General features: G+C 45.1%; 1 protein-coding gene across 4 annotated transcripts in view; it reads left to right on the forward strand.

Moving 5' to 3' along the window:
- Window positions 1-6343: 6343 nt before the first annotated feature.
- QSER1 (glutamine and serine rich 1) overlaps window positions 6344-17075 on the forward strand; it is a 771358-nt gene continuing 760626 nt past the window's right edge. For 2 of the 4 annotated variants that reach the window (XM_086955857.1, XM_086955860.1), the window contains exon 1: window positions 6369-6689. In XM_086955857.1, the coding sequence (XP_086811983.1) occupies window positions 6589-6689 (101 nt within the window). In that variant the 5' untranslated portion in view covers window positions 6369-6588. Of the gene's footprint in view, window positions 6690-17075 lie in introns of all 4 variants that reach the window. The other 2 variants (XM_086955859.1, XM_086955858.1) reach the window with 2 other exon arrangements.

Below are 17075 nucleotides of genomic sequence, written 5' to 3' on the forward strand. Positions count from 1 at the left end.
AAAAAGCAGGGGAATGGTTTTGCTTAAATTAAACAAGCAATTACAATGCAATAGGCCTTGCATTTGTGAAAGATAAAGCTATTGTTGTTGTAAATGACAATGTTTTTAAATTATATTTTTTTGTTTGCAGTGGAGCAATTATTTAAAGTAAAGAAGTGTTCCAAAGTCATGTAAGCGCCTTTGAGTTGTCGGACAAATTGTTTGTTTTGCATTTAGAATGGGGTATGGGAGGCACAACTACATGCAACGGAGGAACTAGAAACTACACCCTTACAACAAAAGAACGTGGATTCTGTTTTTTTGTGTGTACATGCACAGCAGGTAACTGTGCACAAACATACACACAGTGTACAAACATAGAAATCATAGTTTACAGACACAGCACACATGGACTGTGCAAACAGCTTACAGAGAGAGCACTCTGTTCACCTACTCTGGGCGTAGCTGCATCATGACTAAGACTAACGCAGAGTACAAGACATAATGCTTGTGGCATGCACCCAGAGCAGGCGGTGCATAAACACACACAGGGGACTGCATGTACAGCATTCACAAAAGGCATGCATGCACACAGCATACACAAGGCATGCCTAACAGATTACGGAGTGAACACACACAACAATACATGCTGAATGCATCCATTCGAGTAAACCCCGCCAGTAATCACAACAGCTGCATGAGAGCGATTGATGACCAGCACTTACTTGTTAAGCCATGCAAACAACTGTCTCCGTGGTGGCATGGAGTTGGGCGGGACACGCAGAAGAAAAGAAAGTCTCAGGTGCCATTGTTGAAACTGAAGCAGCCGCAATGCTTCAAACTAACATAATATGAAGTCATGCGTGCAGCACTACTTAAAAAAAAAATGTGCTCGTGTGTAGCATATAAGATAAAGCATGGTGTGCCGTGCTGCTTAAAAAAGGCATAAGATGAAGTAAAAAAATATTAGGTTGTGTACAGTGTATAAGATAACGTGCAGTGTGCAACGCGTACTTTGTTGAGCAATTCTAATGCATGTCTCTGTGGTGGCATGGAGTTGAGCGAGCTTCGCAGAAGAAAAGAAAGGCGCAGCTGCCAGTGTTGAAGCTGCAGCATGCCACGATGCTTAAAATAGACATAATATAAAGCCCGGCGTGCAGCTCTACTTAAAAACAAAATTAGGTAGCGTGCAACATATAAGATAAAACGCGACGTACCCTGCTGCTTAACAAATAAACATAAGATAAAGCGTGGTGTGCCATGCTACTTGAAAAAAATCATATTAGGTTATGTGCAGCGTCACAGTGCAGTGAGCCCCTAGGGATGGTTACGGAAGTGGGAGAGCTTCTAGTGCCTGCAAGAGCAGGTAGGAGAAAGCCATTTAAGAAAAAAGTGCTCACTAGATGTAAGTAAAACAGACCAAGTAACAACACATGTAACTGGGGCAGTCCTCTTGGGAGGTTACACCTGGAGAAAAGGAAGTACTATGGAGAGACTACTAAACAAATGAAATAAAACATTTTTAAAACACATTGAGAAGAGCCGATAAAATACATGGGCGCACTTAATGCCCATATCCAGAATGCAGCATGTCTCGAAGAGACAGAGCAGCGCTGCCTAGGCGAGATCTAAAAAGCTTGGGGACGTTGTGCCCCTGAGATCCCACCCACTTTGACCACTGGTTGAGCATGAGTGTTTGGGAGGAAGGCATACCGAGCCCTTCCTATGACCTTAAATTATGGCGGACACCGTGCCCAAGCTACACAATGCTGGTCGACAACTCCTTTTTCTATTACATTACGTGGATATTAATGCTTTTGTTTTAGGTCTCGCCTGGGGATAGAGGGGCATGCGCTGCTCTCGCCATGCGAGTGCCTTTTGCACTCGATTCTCTGAAAGCCTTACATGCATGTGTAGTAATGGACAAATATGGCAGATCTCGCCATTTGCCCAAACCTAACAGCATGCGCGTGTGCATACAGACAGTGGACAGTCCAAAGCCATCTGTGGCAATAGCTTTCTATTGTCATGGCAACCAAGCTTCTTATCAGAAGCATTGTCATGTTAGTTTCCTGTTCCCACCCCTCTCCTGTTGGCAGGGTTCTCCATCACCCACCCCCTTCTCGTTGTCCATGTTCCTGTTCCCTTTCTTCCCGCCCTTCTCCCACTAATGCTTGTTAGTTTCCTGTTCCAACCCCCCTCCTGTTGGTCGTGTTCTCCATCCTCCCGGACCCTTTCCGTTGTCCGTTTTTCCAGTTCCCTTTGTGCCCGCCCTCCTCCCGCTGTCCGCTGTATCACAGCTTGTAGCGGACTTGGACCCAGGCTGAGGCAGACCCGCAGGGATCGGGCATTGGAGAAGGGTCAGAGGGAGCCCCAGAGCCTCCCCAGCACCAGCTCGGATAGGAGGTGAGCAGAACCCGCTGGGGTTTTTATTCCAACTTATTTTTCCCACCCCCCTCCTGCTGTCCGTTGTCTCGCAGCTTGTGACAGACATGGACCCAGGCTGAGGCAGGCCCGCAGGGATTGTGCATTAGAGAAGGGTCGGAGGGAGCCCCAGAGCCTCCCCCAGAGCCTCCCCAGCACCAGCCAGGATAGGAGGTGAGCAGAATCCGCTGGGGTTTTTATTCCACCTTCTAGGAAATGCTTATGCTCCTCTTGAATTGGACGAGGGGCTATTACATCTCAAAGTATACCCAATTGTCACGTTGTTTCAATAGCCACATGCATTTTTGTCCCCTGCTTGCATTCTCTGCTCAAAGCATTTGTTTGCTACTTTCCCTCCACCGGCATTGGTAAAGCCAAAAGAATGGTATTTTATGCGATATTCATGCAACACTTTAAAATGCCTGTGTTTAACTGCGTTGGCACATTAAAGCCAAGGTTAATTTAATTGCTAATGGTTTTGTTTGCTTTCGGCACCTACTGTGGTCCAAGGCATATTTGATTTTTTTACTGTCAACCTAAATTTTGTCTGGACCCATGAAAGCCTCTTGGTATATCATGATTCTTTGAACAAAATTACATTCATCCGCTGTGGTTATATTGGCTTGTTCGAGACCAGGATAAGAGTAAAGGGGTATCCTGCATTTGTTTCCTTACACAACAGTGCCTCTGCTCCAGTCCATCCACTGTTTTAGGCCCTGATTACTAGGAGCCCCATGTGCCTCGTGTTGGTCGGTGGAAATTGGGACATTTGCATCATAGTACACTTTGTGGCATTATGCCTGGAGAAATGGCATTTCGAAATAGAGAACTGGGAGCTCTAGAGCTCTTTCTGATTCTCACCTGTCACCATCTTTGATCGGGCCAGTTTACATGATTGATAAACTTTCCTCCAGGCTACCGGGCTGAACACTAAACTGATCTAGAAATTAAATAAAACAACAACCCTTCTGTGTTTGCTAGAAGCTGCTACCTTAATGATGGCATACACATGTCTGTTTTTTTCCCTTGTGGTTTCTTTGTCTGGGCGTAATACATATGTTGCCTTTTATAGTTACTACTAGTCCGATGGAATGGGCTCTCCTTAATTGGCAATGTAGGGTGGTTTGTGTGTTCAGCATTTTACTGACCTGGCCTGTGGACCCTTTTGGGCAACTCTGTGTACACACACGTCATTCCTCGCTGTGGGTATAACATACCATCAGAGATTGTCTAGTGTGTTGGGGTGATGGGGAGCAGTGGGAAGTTCCTACAAAGTCGTGCCTGATTCTGGAGCATGGGGCTTTCACCAAACTAGTGACTGTTTTATGGTGTTGTGATGTACATACCATGTCTCTGTATTGATGTGGTCTCAGAGGTTGGAATATACTGCATGTTGCTTACTCAGTGACCCAAGTGTTCTTAGGATCTAGACAAATAAATGCTTATAGCTAACCTTTCTTGCAACCTCCACCCTTTTTTAATCAAGACTCTACATCCCCCTACTCCTATACACTGATGGGTTGGGTATAATGGACCCCAATGCAAACACAGACAATTGGTACCCCTGCTGTAGTAAGGAAGTTCTACTTGGAGGACAGTGGGACCCTCCAACCCATACCTACTGCACTAAAAGCTGCATTCAGCTTATACATGTAGGTCTATGAACGCTTAAGGTGTCTACATGGGTTTTCTAAACCCTAAATCACTTAAACTCTCTGTAAAGCTGCTAGTGTGCTGCAAACTACCACCCTCCTCTGCAATAAACAGCAAAGTTATACAAACTCCAAGTTTGCGAGCACACGTCGGCATGACCATAAACGGCATCTTAAGGCACATGGCTTTGTGCAAGACTAGGTCCTAACTCGTTTGCCTTAGTTCCCAATGGTCTGACATAATTTAGCATATTCCAAATTGGCAGTGAATCCAGTACATTTAAGAGCAAAGTCATGCGCAGAGGAATCTAAGTGAACCCGTGGAACAGTATAGGCATAGGTTATGAGCAAGGGGTCTCCATATTAAAAGGAGAACCATGTCCATTCAGAAAAGAATCCCAAGACTTGTTCATATTTTGCCAGAAGTCCACTTAATGGGAAAGAAGCAAAAATAAATTAAACCCAGGAGTTAAGTATTCGACTTGCACATAAAGAGCATGTGCATTATTCTTTGAAATCTGTGTAGATGAAACCCAAGAATTGAAAAGCAAATGTACTTCTGTAATCCCTCCTCTACCCCTCATTTTTTCCAGTCACCTTAGCAACTGTCAAAGTGGCAGTTGGTGGTAGTAGGTGAAAAAGGTGAAGATATGTGTTTTTAATATAGCCCACATCCATTAATTGGGTATCTTGGCACCTTTTGGTTTTTCCCCACCTAATCGGCTATTGTACAGATATGTCTATTAGAGCTTGTCTGTGGGAGGAAAAAGATGAGGGTTCAAATGATAGAGTGCACCAATAAAAATCTCTCAATGTTTTGAAAGTTTTCACTTCGCTGAAGATATTTACAATCTGCCAGTAAGGAGCTCACCTTGGAAGAACGAATGGACTACATGCAGAATACCATGCTCCAGAATCTTTCTTTATAAATGATGGCCGCACCTATGTGGGAAATACCTGGTCCTGTTAATCTTGCAACTATATGGTCAGGCGACACAATACTCTTGAAACCCAGGTGTAACAAAAGGTTAAGTACACCCCATAGTGAACACATGGCAAACCCCTGCCCGATCAAATGCATTGTAGGCAGGTCCACTCTGCCATCAATTTATTGGGATGTGGTGGGGGAAGATGGCCATGTTCAAGTGCAGACTGGTAGTATTTGAAATCTGCCCTTGAGCCAGTCTGAGGATAGCCAAGTATTGAAAATGCAATAGGTCTCGCCTTTGATTAAGTTAAAGCCATTTGTCTTGCTAATGGTATTGTATAGCAAAGCAAACGGCTTTAACCTAATGAAAGGTGAGACCTATTGCATTTTCGACGCTCGTTTTTTTTATTTTTTGCTTTTTAAACATGTCACTCAAAGTGTCAAACTTTAAGGCTGTTGTGTTACAACAATGGCAATGTAATTCATAAGCAAACGGAAAACTTGCGTGTCCATCCCTTGCATCCTCTCAGATATGCAGGGGTGGTCTTTCCTGTGAGCGTTGTAAACAAAGCACGAAAGGAACGATAAGATGCTAAACGTGGGTCAAAGCTTATACTTACGTGCACGTTTACTATTTGGCATTTCTATTAACAGTCACTAAAAACCAATCAATCAGTGGGTTTATAAAGCGCGCTACTCACCCGTGAGGGTCTCAAGGGGGGGGGGGTGTTGGGGGGGGGGGTTATTTGCAAACGACAAATATTAAAATAACTTCAATTTCTACAGCCCCTTCACTATGTTCGCTCCAGCATTAATTACACTGTGGTCATTTTTCAAATGCGCCGTAATCATTGGAGTTTCCCTTGCCAAACATCGCTCACTTACGAGCAACCCGCATTTTATTTGCATCAGCTTCCCCTTTCTCCCTTCTCCAGATGTTGATATTTTCATTATCGAAGCCTGGAAGACAGTGTAGCACTGACACGTTTGTTCCGAAGGCCACTAAAGACGTGGGTGATAGCGGCCATCTTGAAAGGTGGTAAGAGGTCCAAATTTACCGGAACGCTGTTTACTGTGTTGTTTCAAGCAATAATGGCTGTAAATTGTTCACAATAACAATGCTGCTATAATAGATTTAGTAAATATTATAATTATTCATTCTAAATATTTAAATTAAGTTATACAATAATCCCAAAACCCCGTTTACTGTTTTGGCCATCAAAGATTAATAATATATCTAAATCTGCTGAGAGCTCCTATTTGATTTGGAAAACAAATTCTACTGTAAGATGGCCGACAGGCTTGAATTTTTAATGTACAGGGTACATTATTGCTGTCCTCTCTCTATGGCTATTTCGACAGAAGAACTCAGAGGAGGTCCCCGCAGTGGGTAGGTGGCGATGGTGCTGTCCGGTTGCATGCTGGGAAGTGAACCAACATGGGGGAGCTGTGCTGCACCTCGTAGTCCAATAACATTGAATAACAACAATAAATATTAACGCGGAGTCAACCGCACAGTGCCTGAGCCACCCGCTTACACCCTCTCTGCAGCTTCCCCACTGCAAGTAGGCTCGAAATGTGAAGGCCCCCGCCCATAGTTCCCGGATGATGGAGAGGAACTACCCGAGTAGCAGCTTTAGCGATCCGCTGGCTCCCTCCGCGCAGACAGCCGCTTGGGCCTACGAGCGAGCCGGCCTCAAACCCAGGTGAGCGGTCCCAGAGAAAGGAGGTAGTGTCTAAGCGAACACACAGATCTCAAAAAAGGGCGTTATGATATTTTCCGGATGAGAGTCTAGTTTTTGTGTGTGTGGTGCATAGACCTTTAAATTGATATATATGGAAGGAGGCTAAGGTTCTAGCGATATTCAAAGGACACCAAAATCCACCTCCGGTTTAGTGTTGTACAGGTGGATCCAGTCATCAAAGGATAGGCCGTAAAGGGGGACACAGTGTTCGGTGAGGACTTCGTGATGCTCCATAGTTGTCAAGTTTTGCCCTTGCTCACTGTAACGTTCTCCCTAGTCTGTGTACTTGCAAGTGATCACGGCACACATTGAGTTTGGTATTACATGCCCTTTTTCCTCAGCATTTAACCATTAACTGAACTTTCTACATCATGATTTCAATAACCCCCACACTTACGTCACTGTTCTACGGAGTCCGTCGAGAACCAAAAGGGTCCAGTCATCTCAAACTTAAAAGACACTACAGGGGATATGTGCAAGCTCCTATCGCCACCACAACGTCACTTTTACCAACGTTGTGCCTTATGTACAAGGCAGCGTTAAGCCACTTAACGTGGCGTAACGCTGCCTTGTACATAAGGCCCCCTTTCCTGCTATGGTTAGCGTGAAAGGGGTAGGCAATGGGTTTTGCAGTGGGCGTTCCACTGCCACACCCTTTCATTTTGACTCTGCCCCCTAAGTACAAGCGTGGCGTACTTAGGAGGCATCGCAAACATTAAGACCAGGTAAATCCTGGTCTTAAGTTGGCAAAACGAGGAGAAATGCAGTATTTCTCCTGTTTTTCCTTTTTCCATGTGTGTTGCCTTGGCAGCACATGAAACAAGCATTTACAATGCAAAGGTTTCGCCTTCTGAAAAGTTTGAGCTACTGGCATTGTAAATGACAAAGTTTGTATTTATGTGTTGGTTTTGAAAACAGATAAATAAATGGAATTGTCATTTACAATGCCAATAGTTTAATCTCTGTCAAATGCCATACAAAAACACACAGACCCACACACACACACACACAGACCCACACACACCAACAGAGCCCCCCCCCCCACACACACACAGAGCCACACACACATACACAGAGCCACACACACACACACAGAGCCACACACACCCAGAGCCACACACACACACACACCCAGAGCCACACACACACCCACCCAGAGCCACACACACCCACCCAGAGCCACACACACCCACCCAGAGCCACACACACCCACCCAACATGTCACAGGCCCCAGTCCCATAAGGAGGTAAGTCACTCGGTATGTCTGCCTCGGTCCCTTCCCCTTTTTGTCCTGGAGACTGCTACTGGCGAAGACTTTTCAGGGTCCGTGCAACCCCCGGCTCTGCCCCCCGCCCTCCTCCTGTGTATGCTGATTCTTGCGAGTGCAGAGGTTCCCTCCCAGCTCGCAGCAACTTCAAACCCACACCCCCGCCCCCTGCCTTCCCCACGCCGATCACTTACTGGGCGAAGTTTCCACCTGTGGAACATGGCAACACGTTTCTTGGCACTTGGAAGGGGAGCTGGATGTTCTTGAAGAACATAAAACTGAGTTGTGTGAGAGTCAATGAAAGCTACGCCTGTGCACTCTGCACCCACTCCAGCCCCCCCCCCTTTAGATTCCCTATTGTTTTCCGAGCATTTGGCTGCACGGTGTCCCTCAAGGCAGGAAGTCCGCGAGGTGAAACGGCCGACAGAAATATTCACTGATTAGCCCTGATTTTAGCAAGCATTACATTTTCCCGTTCTTCTGGGCACTAATTTTGATACATTTTGGATTTATTTCAAGAGCCTGCTAGCCATCTGCAGGCTACACGTGGGGCACTTAGTGGGAAGCAGCCAGACCACAGCACCGGGAGCCCCCGGCACCTCGTGGGAAGGAGAGCGCCCCTCTTGCTGGCCAATGTGCCGGCCTGTCACTGCTGCAGGTCACCCGGCAGGCACTTTCCGGCACAGGGGGAAGTGCCGCCCGGGCTAAGGCAGAGACGCTCGTGGAGGAGCCCTGTGCAGCATCTGAGCGTTGTACCCTTGCCCCACTCACCCAGGAGGGGAGCTCCCACAGCCGCCGGCCTCCCAGAAGCTGATGCAACAATGGAATCAACTTGATTCTGCGCAGCCTTTTTTTGTGACCAAGGAAAGAGAGACGCGACATCACACCATTCAACCACCCAGAGGAGAGAATGCGAGTACAATTAAAAAATAAAAATAGCTAGAAGGAAAAAATAAAACACAGCTTCTCTAGTGGTGCCTCAAAAAAAATTATATATTTATTTAGGTAAACCAAATCTAGGTAGCGTGGTACCAAGAATCGGCACGTGTTTTAACCCTCAATCGCCTGCCTCTAGTTGTGCGCAGCTTTCCGCCAATAGGTAGTCAAACCATGCAAGTACATGGAGAACAGAGACGGTGCCAAGCACCCATTGCAACAGACGTGCACGTGACGTCAAGCTCACAACAGGAGAGCACGAGCCATCCAAGGCCTTGGAGTCCACAGGTGACCTTTTACAGGACGACTGTGTAGACGCCGCCGATAACGCAATCTGGATCAAAGCAATGGATTTCAAAATGCAATCTGTGAGTCAGGCCAAAGGAGCACCTTATGACAAGCACTCGCGGTATCGAGAAATATTAAGATAGAGACAGCCAAATATAGGTCTTCGTTTCCAAAACTCCGCAACTGTGCCCCATTTTAAATTTTAAACCTCACCTACCTGCAATGTAAAACGCTCCTATCGTTGGCAGAATTCCTGACAAAGAGTTCTTTAATTGTGCAATAAATGCACATAAAATGTATTCAAACCACCACCTGCAGAAGTCTGGGGTGCACTATTATAAAAAAAAAAAAAAACAACAACAATAAACCAACTATTGTTATAAATCATCGGTTCGTGCAGGGGTTTCTCCTCGCACCCGACACTGAGGGAAGCCTGTTTTACCGGAATCTCGGCACTGCCCTTAAACCGCTATCGCGCACAGGGAACAGGGTGCTGCCCTCAAGGAGCAGAGGGACCGAAATCAGAGCCGAAGAGCGCGCGCCTTCGGACCACCCCACGGAAGAGCCGACGCCGCCCGCCCTGCCCCGGAGCAGAGAAGCGAGGATCCGGAAGGAAGCTTGCACCTGTGCTGAGCCAACAATGACACAGATCACCATCACCCAGCTCGCACTTTCGGGCAGTTCGCATGTGGGGGCACAGAGCCCGGCATCCGTTTGACATCCAGCATCATACGGTCACGGGGCCAAAAGGAACTGTTCTAAAGAGCCCGGCAGCTCACATCTTTGCCCAGCACCATCTCTGGGGCGTAGGATCACCCTGCCAGCGGACACCCAATTGATGCATCACCCCAGCAGATGGACCATGTCACAGCATGACACCTAGACTGGGCTTTAAGTGGGCCAAGTCCTGCCGGTGCTCAACACGGGCAGTTCTAAGAAGCAGGTGCTGAGGCGGGTCACTTTCGGGCTCTCCATTATAACCTCACCCTCGGGGTGGGAAAACAAATCTTAACTTGGCACCAATACCACCTTTCATATATCTTTAAAGGGTCTTGTTACAGTTATTTCAGTCTCATTTCAGAACTGAAGCATTTTAACTTTTTATATAAAATGCCATTGTTGCTGCTTAATCATCTTATGCAACAACCATTGATCAAGCCAGTAGCCCTGGCTCGATGCAGGTGGCATGTTACTTGTGTTATAGATCTGGATGCAAAGACAGAATCAGCAACATACCAGTCGGGGGCACATAACGCTAAGTAGAGATTTCTAATTTAGTATTTTAAGCCACACCCTTAATTATATTGGCCACGCCCCTCAGAGACCGCCAGTTTTTTTCATCCCACTTAAAGCCTGACCTAGGCCATTGCTAGCAGGGAAGCTCCAACAAGAGTGAGTAGAGAAACCACATCTTATCATGGCACCAGGCCAAGCATGTGTAAAACATAATACTTCCGGCTAAGCAATCTCGAGATTCTGGGGCGGAATAATTTTACATTGTTTATTGAGCTGATAAGGTAAATGTGGTGTATTAACATGCAAGTAAAGCACTAACCAGTACAAAAAAATGCAACGTGAAACAATATACCCGTTCCTGCTGTATATTAAATGCACGTGGTTGCAATAAGTGATACAATAAAGACACATTGTGACAAGCTTTTCTTCAAAGCACTGAACCGGGGTAGCTGCAAGAATTCATTTCCCAGTCTGAATTTCAACTAAACTAAAAGGTTAACTGCACAGCAGTATCGGGACTGCATTTGATGATGTTTCTTCTAAGAAGTGCCTGATAAGCCTTAACCGGAATGCGCCCAGATTATAGGTATTTCCGAGAACAAATGAAAAATTAGGATATACTTAAGGAAGCATCCTTGTTTTGAATGATTAAATCTTAGGCACGTCCTGAACCAGCTTAAAGTGTCTGTCCACACAACTTCAATGGCCTACAGTGAATATATGAACGCCAGCGAGAAGGAATCCATAGCAGAGAGTTTACGGCTACCAAGCACCAACACGCAATTTATAATACGGTTTGGTCATCACACTGCCTTCGCTCAAATAAAGTAAATGTGCGTGACTGACGTGTTTCAAGGTCAGGTGCTGAAGCTTCAGGAGGTACAGACACAAGAGCAGTAATGGCTTCGCACGGTCCTTAGCTGCAGCGTCTCAGCAACAGGAAGAATCGCCCTATGTCGATACATTTCAGGTGTGCGGGTAACTTACTTCAAGATCAGGGTGCCCTGGCATAGTTACCAATAACGAGCAGGAGTGGCCCCCTCCGGCACGCAAAGCACACGCCCCCCAACTCCTATGCCCTCCTTATACTCACCTGTATCGCAGCCTTCCCGAGCGTAGTTGTACCAGGAGTTGCTCCTTCACACTGCCTGAGATGGGTGGGTCAGACGGGACAAAGTGCAGGACAGGTCACTAACACAAACGACAGACTACTCAAATGAACATGCAAGAGAAAATGCCCACTCTTTGAATGAAGCGCGCGCAAACGTATTGATGTCACGTCCATCTTGGGATGGGTATAAGTTTATTTTATTTATTTATGCGATTTTATATAGCGCGAACTTTACCCGAAGGTGTCAGAGCGCTTTACATAAGAACCAGTTGAAAAACATAAGGATTTAGGATTACATGCGTTACAAAGAGGAAACAAACAGAAATAACAAGCCTTCGCAGCACAAATTTATTGAATATAGGACAAGTCAGGTCCCGGGCCGGCAGCCAATCACAGCGCGGCCCGGGGAATGACGTCACGGGGTGTCCCGGGCCGGCAGCCAATCACAGCGTGGCCCGGGACACAAGGCAAAAAGGGGCGGGGCTTAAAAAAAGACCCAGAAACGCCCCCGAATCGCGTCAAGGAGGGCCCTGAACTCAGTGACGCTCCTCTCCTCCAATGGCTGGCCAGCATTTACGAGGCCAGCCAATGAAGAAGAGGGGCGTGTTCAGGCCCCTATACTACTAACAAAAGATTTCGGCTCCGCCCACTGCTTAGCAGTGGGACGGTAGCCGAAACCTAAAAAGCAGAATGCCATGGTTTGTTTATGTACATGTTGGTGTCTCTTCCTCTACATAAAAAAACCTTTAAAAAAATGTCATTTTGTCACTTTCATGCGTGCTGCATGAAGCAAAAACAACAATTGATGGACAGAATGCAGAATAATGTCATACATTCACCCCAGTACAGGGATCTGTGCCTAAATCTGTCTGTTTTTTGCTCACCATGCCATTCCAGTTTGAACCCAGCCATATGCAAATCAGTATTGACCCTGTGTTCCATGGGAACAGTCCAGCCCGAACTGCCATGCCAGGTCCTCCCTGGACTGGAAACAAGCATCCTAGGACCGGTTTCGGGCTTTCAGCCCTCTTCAGCCAGGATAGCTTGATTCCAGCAGCACACATGAAAGTGACAGAATGGAATTTTAGGATTGTTTATGTGCAGGAAGAAACACCTTCCTACATATAAACAATCCTCCCCTGCACGCAGACACCCACCTGCATTGGCGCAAAGATGCTGAACATAGCGCCATCACAGGGGGAAACTCAAGGCTGCTCCACATTCTTGTAAATATGGTGCAGCCTTGCTTTTCAGAAGTAGCGGAGCGTGGCGTTAAGCCAAGGAGGTTAACGCCATGCTCCGCCACTTTCTTGTACATATTCCCCTACATCTCCCCCTTTGTTAAATAACAAATACAAATTACCATAAAAGCATCACTACTCTTCAATAAGTTGTTTTGGTACTCAAATCAGTCACTCAGATCTGGTCATGTGAGGCTGCAGAGATAATGGAGAAGTGTCCATGACTGACCCTGATGACAGAGACATTGATACAGTTGTTGTTCTCTCTGGATTCTCAGGTGGATCAGTCTCACTTCAGAATCTGGAGTTGGCGAATGCTGAAGCAGGTACTTGAAATGCAAATAATTGTATAATGGACTTTCCAGGACAGTGGGCTGTCACTGTGTGTCCTTGAGTAGTCGGAACACTCAGAAGGTCAGCATAAAAAGGAGCATTAGACTTGCATTTCTCTGACAATAACTTGGTCTCCTCTTTTATGCAAAGTGCTCCAAACACAGTGGCGTCTTTCTGTATATGTTTTCATTTTGCTATTGGGAGATGAATCAGTGGGTTGTATTCTATCAATGTCAATAGATTTTTTAGTGGTCCATTGTGGCAGTTTGGTCCTTATTACTCTCCCAAACATTAAGATGGCAGGACTTTGACCTGTAGTAGAATGGGCATTGACTGGTATGCACGAAGCTTAGACTGAAGAAGTGATTTGAGTTCATGCTTTTCCAACACAGTGTGTTGAAAAGTCTTCAGAGTGGTCCTCCATCTCTTGATTTTACCTGTGGCCAGAGAGGTGTGCTTTTCTGAGGCATAACATTTAGATGAGTGAGGACATTTTAAATTCTTGACAATTAAAAGGCGGGCAATTGTCAAATTTCAAAATTGAAGGAACACTTCATGTTGCAAAAATACTTTCTAATCTCTCAATGATTTTGTCGTGAGTAGTTGATAGCTCTTCGGCATGGGAAAAACAAGAAAATTAATCAACAATTACTAGTATACTAGTAGAAGATGCTTATCATCAAAAGGTCCAAAAACATAAATTGCAGTCTTCTTCCATGCATGCCAGTCTTCGAAAAATATACATGCTATGCTACAGATTTTATCTGGTCACCCTATATTTAGGACCTACTCGCCCATTCTGGCGAGTTGACAAAGAACACGGGTTCTCTTCAGTCAGAAAGTTAAGGAGCAATAAAGATGCCTTTAAATCTTGTATTCATCTTGTCACATTTGCTCTGTGTTTGGAGACGGAGGTCAGAAGTCAGTTTACAATTATTTTTCCTTCTCTGACTGCAGAGTTCTAGAATTTTGTTAATTGAACTGTCTGACCTTCTGTAGGAAATGTGAAGTAAAAGGCTGTTGGGTTTTGGGTTTTTCCTCACACTCTTTTAAATAGCTAATAAGTCAACTGTACAAACATTTCAAAATGTATTTCAGTAGCTGTGAAAGCCCATTTTTTGTACTGTGACGACAAAAACAGTTGGGTACTATGCAGAGTTGGGGACGGGTGCAGCAGCTTTGCCCCTTGTTTGTTCTGTTTGTTTGTTCTGTTCATGGTATGTATGATGTCGCTTTGTGGAACTCAATAAAAATATATTTGATCAAAAGAATGAAAAATGTGTATGTTTTATGCTGATGTGCAAATAGTAAATGTGTTCCGAAACCCAATTTTCACAAATTATGGCTAATACACTAATTAAATGTATCAGTAAAGCTGCAAGGTAGTGGGTTGGTTTTTGGCCATTTCTTCGACATTTACGGTCTGTAAATGACAATGCGCTACCACATCATGTTTTAGTAATATATTAAAAGTTCGTGTTGAAAAGTGAACTTAGAATCACTCTTACCCATGCCATGATGGTAATGCTAATGGTAAACTGAGAGTCAAGTCAGGGATCATGTGTTCACTAAATGTGGGCTAGATACACATGGAGCAAAAGTTTAATATATTTAATCATACAAAGAGTCATGTTTGGTGCAGCAGAAATGATGAATTCACATATTTGAAGGTACACTCATATGTGAGAATGAAGAAAAAGGCGACCGTAAAATAAAATATTTGCCAATGATCACACAATTTGAAACCAGTTTACAGGTCAAGTACAGTAAGGAAGAGTAGATTATTCAAGTTACTCGACCTGATGATAGAGTAACATTTGTATGAATTTTCGAGGCCTAGATGCTTTGGAAGATCAGACATATGTTTAACAAATGCAGGGTTGTTTTTGATGGAAAGCAGTTGCACAAATGACATTCCCTTAACTCTTTTTCAACTCTTTCCTCAAGACGAGGGAACCACACTCTGTCCCGTAGAGCTCGTTTAGCAGCTACAACTCCTCCATGTCAATAACTTGCTGTTTCAGATTCTCTGGTATGACAATCTTTGACCCTGGTAAGATGATGCCTTCTGGGGTAACTGAAAGTTCTTCCTGCATATTTTTGAACTTCTGATATTCACTGTTATTATGAAGAGGCTGAGTATGTTTTTGCCACAATTGATGTGTAATAATTTCTTTCAGTATTAGCAAATCTCTGACAGTGCTCGTGGCTGCAATGATTCGTTCCACTGATATGGAAGCAGTGGTACTGGATTTCACGATTAAGTTAACATAAGCATTAGCCGCTTTAGAAATAATGCCATGACACTGTATTGGCACATATGAGCAGTAGTCAGCAGGGTTTTGATCTTTGCCTGGACGATGCACAATGGTATAATCTTCCTCCTGCAATCCCGGTCCCGACATCTCAATGCGAGGGGGCATTTTGGCTTTAGGACTGCCGAACATGGTGGGCAATGCTTGGTGACAACTGTGAAATGCTTTCCATACAGATAACATGAAAATGCTCATAAACCCACACCACAGCGAGGCTTTTTTTCCAGGTTGTGACTAGGCATTTTACAACGAGGACAGACTTCAGCTTGCATAAGCCACACTCTGTCTTGGGGCATTAGGATGTTCAGTGTGCTGGGCAAGGATGGCCTCCAACCCCACCAGGCTTGCATAAACAATGAACTCCATCTACAATTTCGGATCAAAATATGCAATTTCAGTGGCGTTCTTAATTGCAGGCTTGATTTTCTTGAAGCTTTGTTCCCATTCACGGACCATCAAAATGGAATGTTTCGTTAAATCTCTCAATGGCGCACTTCTTACAGTGGCAAAGTCACATATGTACCATGACCAGTTACTGGCCATACCAAGGAAGGGTTGCAGCATAGTTACATCTTGTGGAGGAGAAATGGATGACAAGGCTGGTACTTTATTTGGATCCATAGTCATTCCCCCATCATAAAAGATAGGACCAAAGAACTTGAGTTTGGTTTATGAAACTCACACTTTGCTGCATTTAAAGTGAGACCTGCATTGGCAAGTATACAACAAACTTGCGTAAGAGCTTTATCATGTTCCTTTTGTGTGGCTCCAAAAACTAGAATGTCATCACTGTAATTGAAAGCATTTGAGTTTGACTGTATTATGCAAAAAATTACATACTGAAAGAGTTCTGCAGCTGACAGCATTCCGGAATGTAGTCTTTCAATGAGTCAGGGGGTTTACTCACCTGTGAGGGTCATAAGGCGCTGGGGTGGGGGTAGTGGGGTGCAGCTCCAGATCAGCCAGGTCTTGAGGCTCTTCCTGAAGGTGTGCAGAGTAGGAGAGTGTCTCCTGCTAACTAGAAGCTCTTTCCATGCTTTGGTTGCGATGTAGTCTTTGATATCTAAACCAACCAACATGAGTCAAAAAGGTAGTAATGTACCTGCAGTTTTCCTCCAGTTCGAGTTGGTAATACTCTTTGTTCAAATCAAGACGGGAAAATACTTTAGCTCCATATAGCTGTGTAATGACGTCAGCAATATGCTGACGTGGATGGCGTTCTCTTTCAATCGCCTTGTTCTCTTTGCACATATTGACGCAGATGCACACTGCTCCTCCACTATTCTTTTTCGGCACTAACACAATGGGTGATACCCATGTGGGTCAGTGAGTGATGTGGTGGTGTTCCTGAGTAATGTGGTGGTGCCCCTGAGTGGTGCTCCTAAGTGATGTGGTGGTGTCCCCGAGTGATGAGGTGGTGTCCCCGGAGGGTGGGGCTGGAGGGTGGAGCTGGAGGGTGAGCAAGGAGTAACAGAAAGAGCGTGGGTGCGAGAGCGAGAAAGAGACGTAGAGAGACGGGTAGGAGGAGAAAAAAAATAACACACGAGTGGTGCGCACGTAGAAAGTGAAAAAAAAATGAGTAAAAAACACCTGGCGACTGCTTATATTTTTCAATATTCA

The sequence above is a fragment of the Lissotriton vulgaris genome, chromosome 2_1 (genome assembly GCF_964263255.1).
Source record: "Lissotriton vulgaris chromosome 2_1, aLisVul1.2, whole genome shotgun sequence".
NCBI lineage: Eukaryota > Metazoa > Chordata > Amphibia > Caudata > Salamandridae > Lissotriton > Lissotriton vulgaris.